We start from the raw sequence: 15,292 nt of genomic DNA on the forward strand, positions 1-15,292 counted from the left end.
ATGTAGGTACAATGTAACAATCAAAAAAAAGAAAGAAAATGAAGACAACTACAGCACAGGAAGGGGACCGGGGGAAAGAAGGAGGGATTATAATGAAGCAAATTAAGTTATGTTCATTTATGAATATGTCACAATGAACAGTGCCATGAATAACTTTAATGAACTAACAAAAACATTAAGAATGTGAGAATTTAACTGGATACTATTTGTAAAGTACCTAGCCTAGAGTTTATTACATAGTATATAGTAAAAATTGTTAGTGTCCTTCCCTACATGGTAAAACATTAGGCCTGCTGGGAGAGCTTGACTTCTTTTGCTGATCTCATTTTAGGAACAACCAAAATCCTCAATTGCTCTCAATTGCTTTCACTATAGACTCATTTCAATGGAATGGTTGTCCTTTTTTTTTTTAGATCCTTGGTTATTCTTTCTTCGGTGCAATAAAGAATAAAGTCAAATAGCTTTTTCTATGGGGAACTGGAGAACAGGGCACTGAGAAGCTAGAGTTTTGTTCAATGTTGTCTTAGAGGATAGAGATGTTTGACTTTGAGTATGTACCATGTGGGCTTTATGCTGGGGCAGCATAGGGTAGAGGTAGATGACTGAATCAGGAGAAGAGCCCAGAAAGTAGCTTGGGTGCAAAGACAGAGGAGTCCTTCCATATCAGATACATTTTCTGGTGCTGGATGGAAGTGGTCCAACTAGAGAACATCCCTTTCTCAGGGAAAAGTAAATAGGAAAGTTTATTATCAGTCTCAGGGAGTGTTTGTGATACTCATCCCTGGGTATTCCTATTTCCTCTGTTCTGTACCCTTTCCAAATTTTTGGCCACCTATCCTCAGTGTCTTTCCTTCTATCCTATTTCCTCTTATCCTAATTACTACCAAGCTCCAGGATTCTCCAGGTGCCATTCTACCAAATTTGTAAATGTTCCAAAGTTCCTCACACTAAGGATTTGGCCATTTATACTGCTACCCTGGGGTGACACAAAGGGTCCTAGAAATAAATCAGAATTCAAGAGTTGGTTTTACCACTCCTTTGTATGACAACCAACTGTCTATGCCCTTAGCCTCTTTCCTATTGCTCCTTGTTATGGTTTAGATATGAGTTATGCCCCAAAAGCTCAAATGTTAGATAATGCAAGAAAGTTTAGAAGTGAAATCTTCGAGGTATGATATCCTTAACCTAATAAGTGCCTTAATACAGTTGAAGGCAATAACTAGGTGCTAACTGTGGGCACATAGGGTGTGGATGAAGGAGGTAGGTCATTGGGGATGTGCCTTTGGGGTTTATATTTTGTCCCTGGTAAGTGGAGGAGCCCCCTATGCCTTTCTGTTTCCTGTTGGCCATGTCCTGAGGTGTTTTCCTCCACCACACTCTTCCTCCATGATGCTCTGCCTCACCAAGGGCCCAGAGCAATAGAGCCAGCTGACTATGGACTGAGACCTCTGAAACCATGAGTGCCAAATAAACTTTTCCTCCTCTGAAATTGTTCTTGTCAGGTTCTTTGATCACAGCAGCAAAAAAGGCTGACAAAAACATCCCTTATAAAGCATAAGGCTTGCACAGGCAATCTCTAAAGTTCCTTCCAGGTTAAACAATCCTTGACCACATTTCCTCCAATCTCGGCACCTTCCAGAATGGTTTTGCATGTAGATGCATACATGTACAAGACATTCAATAAAGTCTCACTTTGTGGACACTACCTATTTCCTGAAAATAAAAAGTTTCCCACAAGTTTTCTGAGTCTAAGTCTAATTAAACCCATGTTATTCAGTCTAGATGGAAATTTTCTGGCATTTTAAGATGGGGGAAAGGATAGCATTCTCTCCAACAGACAGACAAGGTCCCCATTTGGCTGGGAAACAGGGATAGGAAGTGGGCAAGCCCTTGGGGGAGGCTGATTTGGCACAACTCCTAGGTGAGAATAGTTTGTAAGAAAGACGTAGCCCAGTCACATCCAGGATGCCTTGTCTAACTCTAAACTCCCAGCTATACAATGAAAAAGTTAGTGACTTCCTTTAGTTATTTCCAGTCTTGTGCATTTCGGTATCATCTTGTTAATTGCCTAACATTTTCTTGGAAGGAACCTTGAGGATGGAGTATGGCTCAGATTTACTAATACATAAAAGGATAATGGAGAACAACAACAAAAAAAGATTAAAGTGTTGGAAACATGCCTGGGAACTGTATTTCTTCAGGGGAGACAAGAAGTCAGAAAAGATACTAAAAATACTTTAACATAGTGTTGACATGGAGAAATGGCGCCAGTAGGTCTTAGAACCCCCAAAACAGAAATTAATGCCAGAGTTAGGGCAGATTTAAGAAGTGAATCCTATTAAATATTTATTCATTCTTTAAAACCTTGCCTAGTAGTTATCCTTTTGAGGAAGATTTTTCCTATCTTCTCATATCTCTCTTGCTCTGCCTCAGTAATTCCAGTATTTTTTTAGACTAAATGTCCCCAAACCTTTCCCCTACCAAGCAGGTCTGATTAAGTTCACCATTATGCTGTCCATAGAATCTTGTTACTTCCTCTCATAGTTCCTAGCATGGTACCAACCTTGTATTTATTAGTGTGATTCATTTTCCATGTCTATGTCCCTCATTTGCTTGTGAAAACCTGGGGGATGGGCAGAGATCTACCTGATTCACTCTTTGTTGTGTCTCTAGGGCCTAGTACTGTACCTGGTACATGAAAGGGACTCAGTAAATGTTTAGTAAATGAATGAGTGGACACACAGATGACTTGAGTGCATTTTGAAAAGATATTCCTTTTCTAGATAGTTTAAACAATAAGTAAAATTCAAGCAATTCTATAAAGTACCCTGGATAGTTTTGGGGTTGCCTTTGCTTCTCTGGCTTATTGTCAGGGCTTGATTCCAGAAATGCTTTGGGATAAGGCCTTTGTAATTTATTGCCAATCCCCGATTTCTGAAGTGCTTTTGGTCAGAAGAGTACTGATTGTCATTTCAAATATTTAGAACTTTAAAATACCTACATTTGCTACAAAATGACCAGGAACAACTTCAAAAATTTTTAAACATAGCTAATATCAAACTTTTAAGAACCATACAGAGAGTTGTTCTAAAGATGTAGTGCGTATTCCAAACACATGTTAATGAAACTCCACCCAAAACAATTCTGAGGTAATGCACAAGGGAATAGACTCACTGTGCAAGCATTTAACCTGCTTTTTCCTCTTAGCCTGCCAGTGCTTCCAGATCATTGAACTAGGTTAATCAGCACTTGACTATGTGCAGCTGTGCTGAACTCGAACCTGGACAAGGGTTTGCTAATTGGAGCGGGCCTGTGGTGCTACAATGGAATGTTTCCTTTACATTCACGTGTCGACATTCGTTTTCTTCCTCTGTTAAAAAGGAGTGAAAATGGAGGACCTGTGAGGTGTTATGATTTTAATTAAGCAAAATCATTTTTTCCCAAATGAAATCTGATGTGGAATCCAAATGTAAACACACCAAAAAACATTGAGCAACTTGCTAAGAGTGCACACGTGGGTGTCTGGAATTCATTCTGTTGCTTTGACCTCTTCTATCCTCTGAAACTTCAGGAACACCTTTTTAGAAAATGAGAAATATTCCTTGAGATTTAGATTGAAAAACATGACTCTACCTCTAATTTCTAATTCAATTTAGTTCAATTACATGGGAGTTTTGATTTAAGCACAAAATAATTTCTCTATTTTGTTTTTTTTAAATTCATTTTAGTTATACAAGACAGTAGAAGCTATGACTATTTTTAAAGAAAAATATTTCCATGCCTTAGTTAATGGTTCATTATTCAAGACAATATTGAATATAAGAAAATCCAAAAGCAAAACAAGAGTTAGATGTTGAATTCACCATAATAAGATTTAGTGAAAAAATGTGACTGTGAAAGATCAGATGCTGTTGAGTAGAGATCACAGCAAATTCAAACAAATTTGAGCAATTTGTTTCACAGCAAACATTTGAGAGCCCTATTAGGCTTTAGTTGTGAATATCCCATGGTTCATTGGAAATTAACAGTTGTCTTGCCGCAGGGCAAGTATTTTCTTGCCAACAAGAACATACTTAGGCAAAAACTGTAAAGTACCTAAGAGATCTTTACTATGAAAAAAATAGTGTTACACCCAAAAAGATATAAGATATGTGGAACTCAATGTACATTGTACTTATGAAAGACACTTGCCCTTGGTAAATATTAATGGACTTAATCAATAAATTTGATCAGAGCTTCTCAGGTTCTAGGTATGATGAAAGAACTCAATCCCAGTCCCAACATGACTTGGAGAAGATTGCTGTAATGTAAGGAAAGGTGTCAGGCATGGGGACTGATATTGGTATGAGTCCATATGGGATCTGTGTTTCCATAGTTATTCTCAGGAAATGTCCCTATAGCTGATTCCTTGGGTGACACCAGCTGTGCTGTTCAGTCATGCCTCTCAAGGTGTCAGCAGCAGAGCCCTTTCAAGAAGCCCCAGGCCACAGTTGTACCAACTGTAGTGAGGCCTCTGCTCTATTCTCTTTGAAAGGCCCAGTTTAGCCACTGTTATCCTTTTTAAGTTTTATTTTAACCCCATTTTCAGCATTGTCGAATGACATCACATTCCCTATTAGTCTAAAGAAGAGAGAGAGTGAAAATGTATTATTTGAACTCAATCCAAGATTATAAGTGGCTATAGGGGTAAGGTAATAAGAGTCAAAAAGACACGCATTCTCATGGCTATTGATTCCCTTTTAACAACCCATTTTTGAGGGAAGGTCAATAACATTTACTTTTATTACCCTTAATTTTTGTGCATGGGTAATATTCAAATTGTTTAAAAGTCATACATTTGCATATGGCAAAAAGTCCTTTCCCTGTTGTTTTTCACTGACTCAGTTCTCCCCTAATAGATGATACTTATCCTTAGTTTCCATATGTCACCTTCTAGAAATTCTTTAGTCATATACAAGTAAATACAGATTCTTCTTTGAGTAAACTAGGCAGATGATCCAGCTCAGGGACCTGATAGGTTATTTCCGCTCATACATAAAGCCCACATGTATAACTCTTGTGTTTTGATTGTAGCTGGTATTACAAAGGATAGAGCCTCCTATTATTGTCATGCTAAATAAGGTGGCAAAATACAGTCAAGTTCAGACTCTCAGAGTACAAATTTCCCTTTTCGTCTCTGAAAGTGAAAGGAGATAACTGGAAGAGCAAGAGGAGAAAGGTCTCTAGATCCATACCTAGAAACAATTACACACGAAGCTTGGTTGTCTTTTCAAATCATCTGCTTTTTCTATTATTTCCTAAAGTCATTAAATAAGCCGCAGCTGGTGCCAGTGATGTTAGTTCAGAGCAGATCCCATGGTTTTGGCAGATCACTAGACTGGCCCTAGAAATAGGGCTGGATCTAACTGGAGCTGAAAGAGTGACAGTTTCCTTCCTCTGGATGACCCCTTCCGGAACACTGCTGGAATGATGAGTGCAGGAGATGTGGTGGTGTTCACTTGGAAGCAGTGCTAGTTTGGGTGTGCACATGGGGAGGGAGGTGTGTACTGGTGCTATTTTTGGAGATTGTGATTCCACTGCTAGGGTTCTTCACTCATCTTCTTTTGCAATCATTTTAAAAAGTCCTGACCTCTGTCCCCTTTCCTGAGATCTTAAAAGCTACCAACAAAGCTAGATGTAAGATGGATGCTTCCGTTTGAGGTCAGATTGGGAAACCCATTATAGGGGAGATTTTTCTTTTCTTTTCTTTTTCTTTTTTCTTTTTTTTTTTTTTTGTCCTTTAATCCCAAATATAAAGTGCTTATTTTGACTTTAAAATTCTTCTTCCTAAATAACTAAAGATTTAATTCCTAGTAAGAGAATTCTCAAAACTACAGCATGTAGCAAACATTGGTAATTGCCATTAAAAACAAATTTTGAGAATTTCATACCAGGCACAATGCTTGGCCTAAGTAGATTGTCATTCACTTATCAGACATTATTTGATAACCAACCACAAATGCTCAGCAACCACTGATAATCTACCTATGGTATTTTGTGAAAACAATAACATTTATTTTTACCCCCTAAAAACTCAGTAGTTATCAAAACAGTCTGTTAAATATGGAAAGGAGGTCAGTGTTGTAAGGAAATCCCACGGAACCATGCCAGACATGGGAAATCACATAAGGGAGTTTATTAGCAAACAGAGTGTCTCCCTGCAGGGTAAGAGAGAAAATGAGAGGAAAAGAGAAAGAAAAAGAAAGGGCGCACACTAGAGAGAGTGGAAAGCCAGGAGGATAGAGAAAAGTGAGGAGGACAGACAGAAGGATGGGAAAAGATGGCGGGGAAGCTATAGTAAACAGTTGAATTCCACCGGGCTAACAGGGGACCAATATCGGAGAAGGATACTTGCAAGCTGACTGATGAACCAATAGCTAGCCAGGATGTTCACAGATTGACAAGTGGTTGGGAGGCGGGGAAAATGACTGCACCTGATGGGCGGGGGAGCAGCTTTATACATTACAAGTGAAGACTCAAGGAGTGCTTTCATTTTTAACTTAGTTATTCTAGAAGTAGGAGCCTGGTAAGTGGATAGACTTGGATCAGGCAGATCTGGAATAGAGTTTTTTCCATCTATCCATCCAACAAATGCTTAAGTCCTATATGTATCAAAATTAGGCAGACTATTCCTATATAAATCTATTCCTAAATTCCCATTGCTAGGCAGAATAGCTTTAATCTTTATCCTCATGGAACTTATCATTGAGGGGAATAGAGTAAATAACGTAATCATGAATTATGGTAATATTATGAAATAAACTGGAGGCTGAAGTAGAGGATAATGGAATGAGAGTGTGTAGATATTATAGATACAGTAAACAGAGAAACCTCTATGAGAAAGTGGCATTTAAGCTGAGACTGAACAAATGAAAAGAAGTTGTCCATGCCAAAGGTGAAGAAGAGTCCTCCAGGCAGAGGGAACAGCAAAATACATAGACTTTGAGTATGGAAAATGTGCGGTGTATTTAAGGACTGAAAGATCAGTGAGCATTTGAATCCCAGCTCTGCCTTAAGTAGCTCTGAAAGATCAAACAAGCTACTCAATCTTTTGAACCTTCAGCTCTTCAAATTTAAAATTGAGATAAAGGTGCATGCCTCAGAGGGTTGTTGAGAGAATTTAATGGGTGTTAAGTAAAATTGTGTAACTTTCCTAAACAACTTTACATCTACATAAAGGTCTCTGAGATTCCAGTTGGCTCCTCATCACCCAAAGTGCCTGTTCTTTCTAGTCTCTAGCTCATTTTATGTACAGTGGGGAGTCAACAATCACCAGAGCTAGAAAATCTTTTCATCCCTGATTTTTCCACATTTAGAGAAGAGAGAATAGGCAGATTCCATTTGTTCATGTTAGAAACGTTAGAAATTAAGAGAGCGGGAAACGTTAGAAATTAAGAGAGAGGGAGAGGGTGGTAGATTTTGGGGGTTGTAGGTAGGTGGAGAGAGAAATACTAAGAAAACAAAATAAAGATTTTTTTTTAAGTGTGCTTTATCATTTATAGGATACATTTATAGAACAAATGTTGAAGGTCAGGCAGGGTTTTGTTTTTACATTTTAGGGAGCTGATGAGGTTTGGGACTTATACAAACAGAAGAAAGAGAAATGAAATATGGCCATTGGACATTCAGAATATAACAGTGGCAGGTTATTTAATCTTCACAAAAATTCTGAATTTGGCACCATTTTAAAGATGAAGCGAATGAGGTTCAGAGGATATGCAGACTTCACTTAGTCACTGTCCCTTTCATTGTGAAAGTAGAAATGGGGAATTTTTAAAAGAGGATCTATTTCATTAGCACAACTGTTTGTAGTTGATTCTTCTTTATAACACTTTATTTTGGCAATACTGCATTAGCATCAATAATAACTACTAACCATTATTAATCATAATGAGTAATGATAGTAATGCTAGTATCAATTATTTGGCTCAGCTCAACAAATATTTACAGAGTGCCCAACTTGGTCTCTGACAAAATAGTGCATAGAGATACATAGTGCATGGCTTGTTGGGGGGACTTACAGTGCATTGCAGCCAGGGTATTCAGAGGGGCAAGGGAGTTAGCAAGGTCTAGGTGATGAAGGGTCTTGGTGAAGAGTGAAATTTTAGACTATTTACACAACTATATTTAGATAAGTGCTTTAGATAAGACTAGTTTACCCCACAAAGCCATGTTAATGGCCTTCAGCATGCATTATTCTCCATTTTTCCTTCAGGAACAGTGGAAGGTGCCATGGACTTGATCTTGATTAATTCCCTACCTCTTGTCTCTGATGCTGAAACATCCCTGACCTGCATTGCCTCTGGATGGCACCCCCATGAGCCCATCACCATAGGGAGAGACTTTGAAGCCTTAATGAACCAGCACCAAGATCCACTGGAAGTTACCCAAGATGTGACCAGAGAATGGGCTAAAAAAGTCGTATGGAAGAGAGAAAAGGCTAGCAAAATCAATGGTGCCTATTTCTGTGAAGGGCGAGTTCGAGGACGAGCAATAAGGATACGGACCATGAAGATGCGTCAACAAGGTAACACGTCCCTAAAGGTGGACAGGTGAGGTCCACTGGGAGCACATACCTTTTGTTTTGGCAGCTGTTCCCTCAGAAGCTGCTGAGCAGTCTCAGGGAAGAGCTCAAGGACCTTTTCTGTTTCTTCCTAAGATTGCTCTCTCTGGTACCTAGAACATTAGAGATAAAAGATCATCTAGCCCATTCCCTTGGTAAAATACATTCCTAGTGTATGATATGAAATATATCATGTTCCCTTCATGACTCTTCTTGTATACATATAACATAGTCATGTCTTCAAATGAAAATTACAGCAAAGGAAACAACTGTCCACTGCCACTTTGAGATTTTTCATTGAGTTTTCATTTGAAACTTTGTTTTTTCCTCAATGCTCATAGCAGAAGTTAATATTTTCATGAGAAAATTATGTAGAAATAGAATCTTCAAAAGGAAAACATCTATCAGTAGCAAAATTTAATTGATTACTTGATGTATCAGTTACCTATTGCCACAACAATGTTGTGTAATGTAATCACAATGGAGCATTTTAGCATGAGTCTGTCAGCGGGGTTAATGAGTGGCTCTGTTGGCTTGGAGGGGTTTTCATACATACATGATTTTGGCTGGCTGGCTTGCTGCAGGCTTATCAGTCTGGCCTTGGCTAGGGCAACTTGGCACAGTTCCATGTGGTTATTATTCTGTAGCAGGCCAACGTAGGTATGATCTCATGGATATGGTAGAAGTACAAGAGAACAATGTAGGCACATAATCCCATAACTGTCGGATTATGCCTCATTTTATTGCCCAAAACAAGTCAAAGAGCTGAGCCTAGATTTAGAGTAAGGTTATTGCAAACTTAAATGGCAAAGAGCATGGATATAGGGAGGGCTGAAGAATCAGGACTCTGTTTGCAGGTTATCATTCTGAGAAACCATGAGTTAATTTTAGCAGTTAAGTACCCAGGTCCTGCTCTGAAAACATCAGAATTTTGAAGGAGAGACTCCTCTAAATAGTACTCCTTCCTACCACTTCAGTGGTAGTGATGGGATAGTCTTTCTCCCAGAACAGAAATGGGTCCCAAGCTAACCAGTCCACCCATCTGATGGCAGTTGGAGGAGATGGGTTGTGCTACTTAGTGACCATGTTCTAAGACTTCTAGTCCTGCACAGGCAGTTTGACTTCCAGTGGTTCTGACATGATCAACTGGGAGGACGGTGCAGAATTCTAGCTGTGTGATGCTCTATCCTTGGAATGATCCAGTCCCTCATCTGTCCACCTTCTCTGGGTTGTTGATGCCTAAAATACAGGAGTCCTTTCCAAATTAATATTGTCTAGACACAAGGGCTCAAAATTTATTTAATAAAATAATGGCATTATGAGCTCTTTGGGGTTTGGATTTATGATGATAATAAACAGACCCAGATAAGTAACAAACCTTTGCACATTTCTCATTGGCAGTTTCTTATGTAAGAATCTGCAAGATTTTTAGATCCGTGTTTCTCTGTGTCAAACATGTTTATTGATCACTTGTGGGTCTTGTTAAAATGCAGATTGTGACTTGGCAGTTAGGGAAGGGTCCTGAGATTCTCTAACAAGGTTCTGGGTGGTAAGAAAATGCTGTGCCATAAATCATATTTTGAGTAGCAAGAGTTTAGTCAGCTACTATCTAGGGTAACATATATGAAAACATGTCTTTGATTTGCTAATTGTAGAAAGTAAAATATTTAAAGGCTGTAAGCTCATTTTAAGGTCAAAAGTGATAACATCACTATTCATTACAAATGAAGGAAAGGATTTTCTTACCAAAACTGAAATGTTCACCTTTAAGTGACACCAAAGCAAGTGGGAAAAGTGTAAAACAGAAATTCCCAGGAATGTAGCCCTCCGGTGAGGGAAGAGAGGTTGAACAAAGGATGTGAGGTGTGCCAAAGCTATCACGGCTGAAAGTCGGCTCTATTATTTTTCACATGTCATTTCGGATTTGACTTGTGTGAAGAGTAATGTTCTGCTGAGTGTCCGCATTCTGAATGAAGATGATCTGAGGTTTTTTTCTTTATGGTTTCATGGAAGTGAAATGTGAAGTGCCACGCTGTTCTTCTTAAATTATTCCAAGATTATCTGTGACAATATATAATTAGTAAAATGTGAAGCTTATTGATTCACATTGGAAGTTAAAAACCAACGGTAATAATCTCTCCAAATGAAGAGTCTAGATTGCCACAGGTAAAGGATGTCTTAAATGAGACAAGGCAGGCAAGCTTGGATAGTGAGCAACAGTGGAGAGAGGTTGACTTTTAGACTTATATTTACCTGAGTTTGAATTCTCTACCACTAACCAACTGTGTGTCCTTAGGCAAGTCATTTAACTTCTATTGGTCTCATTTATTACTATCTGTGAAATAGTTATAATAATAGTGACAGAATTCTGCTGTTAAGATGATATATGAAGTCAATTCCCATGCATACACTAATTTACAAAATAGATGTGCTTTTTTAAAAGTTTAGATAAAGTGAGAAATTGCAAAATAAAGTATATAATAATAGCTGTTTATAAATAGTGGGAATGGGATTTAATGGTAAAACTTCAGAGCCTGTATTTGTGACCCTCACATTTACTCTCTTTGTATATAAGTATATTGGTCTCACTTAATGGTAACAACTGTCTGATTTTGAGCACTTATTTTATAGGGAAAACAATTCTACTTACAACCCTAAAAAATGACCCAGGGCACAGAGTAGAAGTGTGGGAGTAGAATCAGCCAGACATGGATTTGAGCCTAGCTCTGCACTGAATGATGTGACTTAGGGCAGGTCACTTAATTGAAGTCATAGTTTTTCCTTATTTGAAAAAGAGTGGAGATAAAGATTTTACCACAAACAAATTTAAGAATCAAATAAAAATACCAATATTATCTGGTTCACGGTAAATGCTCAACAACTATTATTATGATGCCTTGGAGTAATAATTTAGTGGGGCTATTAATTTTCCTACTCAATTGTAGAATTTTTAAATACCATGTATTAACATAACTGCAGAGGTTTAATCAAAATAGAAAAAATAGCTGGCATAGTTTCTCCTGTATTTGCAATAACAGCCTCTCAGACTGGAGAACTGGTTCTGCTTTTCTTATTGGCCACCCAGTAGGAGAGATATGGCACAGGGTAAATGATATCCATCATGGTGAATCAGGAAAACCTCCCAAACTATCCTCATGCCACTATTCATTCTCTAGTAAAACATCCTGGGAACTCAGAAATGCCTGCTCAGGGACATAGCAGGATAGGATAAACATCAGTATATTCCCACTTCTGCTGACATGTGCATCTGGGAGGAAGTGGAAAATCCATCGGAGATGTGCCAAAACACAGCTTAAGTTGGCTCACACACCCCAAATAGTCAAATCATTTTTATCAATGGCATCATCCAAAATAATCAACAGCAGTTTGTTCAAACCTCAAGGGTGATTTCATTTGGGGGTAGGGAATTGTAAATAAACTTTGACCCAAGATCTGTTTCAGAGCGATCCATCAGAAGAAACAGGTTTTTCTTTCTTTCTCTTTTCATTTGAGAAATAGCTTTACAATTAAGAACATCAAACTACCCAAATATGACTTGGGAGTTTGAGGAAGGGGAATCATCAGTATCCAAATGGCACAAATAAACATGCTAAAAGTATAAAGGAAATGGGGAAACTTGAAATTAGATTCATTCTTTCTTTCTCCCTCTCCTCCCTCCCTCCCTCCCTCCCTCCCTCTCTCTCTCTCTCTCTCTCTCTCTCTCTCTCTCTCTCTCTCTCTCTAATTCCTGTGACTATTCTTGAGCCTATCTTGTGCTCACACTGGGGATGCAATGCAGTGTTAATATTTCCTGAGTATTTTTCTCTGCCTGACATTTCTATTTCTTCTGGCAACTTTATATATACATTATTATCTCATTTATGCCAATCAGATGAGGACAACTAAGACTCATTAATAGATGAAGCTCATCATTATTTCAATGCATTTACTAGTAAGTATTGGACCTGGGAAGATGAACTCAGGCCTGGTCCCTGAGGCCTGGTTCTAACTGTCACTCTGCTACCTTTCAAAACACCTGCTACTGCCCCCAGCCTCAGTCTGATAGGCGACATATACTGTGAGCAAGGCCATGATGGGAAAGGCAGGGTATTTGGAGAGTGGTCATAAGACTACCTGATCTTGATTCTAGAAAGTGTTCAAGGCCCCCAGAGATGTCTAAATGGAGACTGATGAATAAGCAGGAGCTGGTGATGGGTGGGACAAAGAAGCAGAAGAGAAGGAAGAAAACTAGGCACTTAGACATGATTGGTGAGAGCTAAGGGTGCAGGCCTGCAGAGCTGGAGCTGTGGAATGAGTGTGGAGCTCTTGAGCTTGTGTCTCAACTTCCTCGCCTGTTCAGTTAGGAGGCCGTAGGTAAGGAACTCAGCTTCCTTAACTGTCTCTGACATGGGTAAATTGAGGATGTGCTGTCTTCACAAAGCTATTGTGAGAATTACACAAAATAATACTGGTTGAAATACTGCCTTATTGCCATTAGTACTTAGCTAATATTAAATTTAAAGTAAACAGTTGAAATTTAGCTCCATTATTTTCATCCACAAGAAACATCTTTTTTTATGACTTATTACCATGTACTTTTTCCTCCAGCTGATTGATATATAATATATATCAATCATATCTATAATTTTTCTTCATGGTACAGGGACTTGCAGTTGGGGCCTTGTGCATGCTAGGGAAGCACTCTATCACTGAGCCACATCCCAGCCCCTCCTCCAGCTCTTAATAAGTGAATTGTGTTAACTTCCTACTTAACTTATCCAAATGATTTCATCATTCAGCTAGGCCTCAGCAATCTCATTTATAAAGTGAGGTGGTGGGACTTGAAACCCTTTTGAGAGCTCACATTACATAATCTATGAGAGCCCTTGAAGCCAGCATCCCTGATTCAAACAAACCCTTGCTCACCCAAGATCTCATGTGACATTGAACAGATTACTTAAACTCTTTGAACCTTAGTTTCTTCTTTTGCGAAATTAAGATAATGGTAGTACCCATCTCACAGGGATGTTAAGAAGATTAAGTTTGCCTAAAGGGCTTAGGACAGTGTCCAGTCCATAGTAGGCACTACTAAAAGGTGCTTATTTTTATGATTGCCAAAGTCACACAACACCAACGTCAACATGTGTACCAAATCCAAGTAAGGCTCCTGTGTCATCAGGAAGTCCAAAGGGGAACATGAATGTCAGTCTTCCTTCATTAGTACTCAGCAGAGGACAGTCAACCCAGACACATGAATATAGGAGGCAATGGACTAGACAGCAGCAGAGCACTGGTATGACAGTGCCCCTCAGAAAGCAGGGTGCTTAAAAGGTACAAAGTCTGAAATAATAAAGGGTCACAGAGTAGGGGAGACTGCTACACTGGAGTTGAGCCTACTGGAGAATCTCAGTTCCTTTTCAGAATACAATATTGAGTGAGAAATCCCAGGCCAACTAAACAATCTTCACACAAAGAGCCAGAAAATGTAAACAAACCACACAGAAAGGAAAAATAGCCTTGAAAGGTTGGGGAAAAAAACTCTCACAAGAGCCCAGAAGCCTTTTGCAGAGAGCAAGAATTTCATGTGTTAGGATGGCTAAATGAAGCACCTAGTCAGTGTGAGGAGCTGCCCACAAAGCCAGCTTCCCCCTTCCCTGATCTCTGCTGCCTTCCCTGCACAGTGAGTTTATTTTAGTACCATCAAGAAAGCTATCACTCACATCCATAGAACAAATGTCAGCTTAGCAGTGTTGCCATTCATTTGTGGAAAGGATTTTCTGTAAGTGCCTTGGGGGCTTGGCATCTATCATTTAATTTTTTTTTTTTTTCTTTCTTGGTGCTGGGGATTGAACCCAGGGCCTTGTGCTTGCAAGGCAAGCACTCTACCAACTGAGCTATATTCCCAGCCCCATTTAATATTTTTTAACAGCCTTTACAGCAGATACTACTACTTCCAAATTATGGAAAAACCGAGATTTGCAGAGTGAAGTAACTCATTCAAGAAGAATGAGTGAGTGGCAGAGGGTAGATTCAAACCCAGGACTTGCGTCTCATATTATGGGAGGTCTGCTCTAGGCTCCCTCTGGGTTTGCCCCAGGTCACATCTGCGTTAAAGGCACTCACATACCTGGCCTTCCAGGGAAGTCCTGGCAGTGTGCCTTGTCCAGGTTAGCAGGACCAGCCCACAGCCAAGGACAATAGGAGACAAACCTAAAACCCAAGTCCTTCTGAGCATGGTTCAAAGGCATCTTCTGCCCTCACAGGATAACTGTCTAAGCCAGAGGTGAGTCCAGCTCTTAATCAGTCTCTCAAGCACCCCATAAGAAAGCCACAGATGAAACTAGAACTAAGGCACAGTGACTAGCTGAGTAATCACTAGGTCCTCAGCAGAAGTCCCTCTGCTCTTCAAGTCTTGGTCATAGGCTGAAACTCTAGGAATTTGTACCTTGGGGTGTTTTGATATTTTGCTGTTGATTTCTAATTTAGGAGCATTCTGGTTATTCATGGAGATATGCTTTTGTGGCTTAATAGGGAGGTAAAATGCTTAGAAATAACACATTTCAGATAACTGGGTAGGATTCCATGAATATTCAACACATTTTAATGGTGTTTTTCAAATCTTCTGTATTTTTTTCATAGTAGTTTTCCATTTGATCGGTTTCTTGAAGTTTCCACTATGTAGATTTGTCA

The 15,292-nt window shown here is 39.2% G+C and overlaps 1 protein-coding gene and 1 long non-coding RNA gene across 3 annotated transcripts in view; both read left to right on the forward strand.

Moving 5' to 3' along the window:
• TEK (TEK receptor tyrosine kinase) overlaps window positions 1–15,292 on the forward strand; it is a 113,115-nt gene that overhangs the window by 35,657 nt on the left and 62,166 nt on the right. For both annotated transcript variants that reach the window (XM_079112345.1, XM_079112346.1), the window contains exon 2: window positions 8,255–8,566. In XM_079112345.1, coding sequence (XP_078968471.1) covers window positions 8,255–8,566 — 312 coding nt within the window. The remainder of the gene's footprint in view (window positions 1–8,254; window positions 8,567–15,292) is intronic.
• LOC306645077 lies at window positions 12,382–14,482 on the forward strand. The gene is made up of 2 exons (XR_013759533.1): window positions 12,382–13,804; window positions 13,836–14,482. It is a non-coding gene; the product is annotated as an uncharacterized lncRNA (long non-coding RNA).

This window comes from Sciurus vulgaris (genome assembly GCF_902686455.1).
Source record: "Sciurus vulgaris genome assembly, chromosome: 15".
NCBI lineage: Eukaryota > Metazoa > Chordata > Mammalia > Rodentia > Sciuridae > Sciurus > Sciurus vulgaris.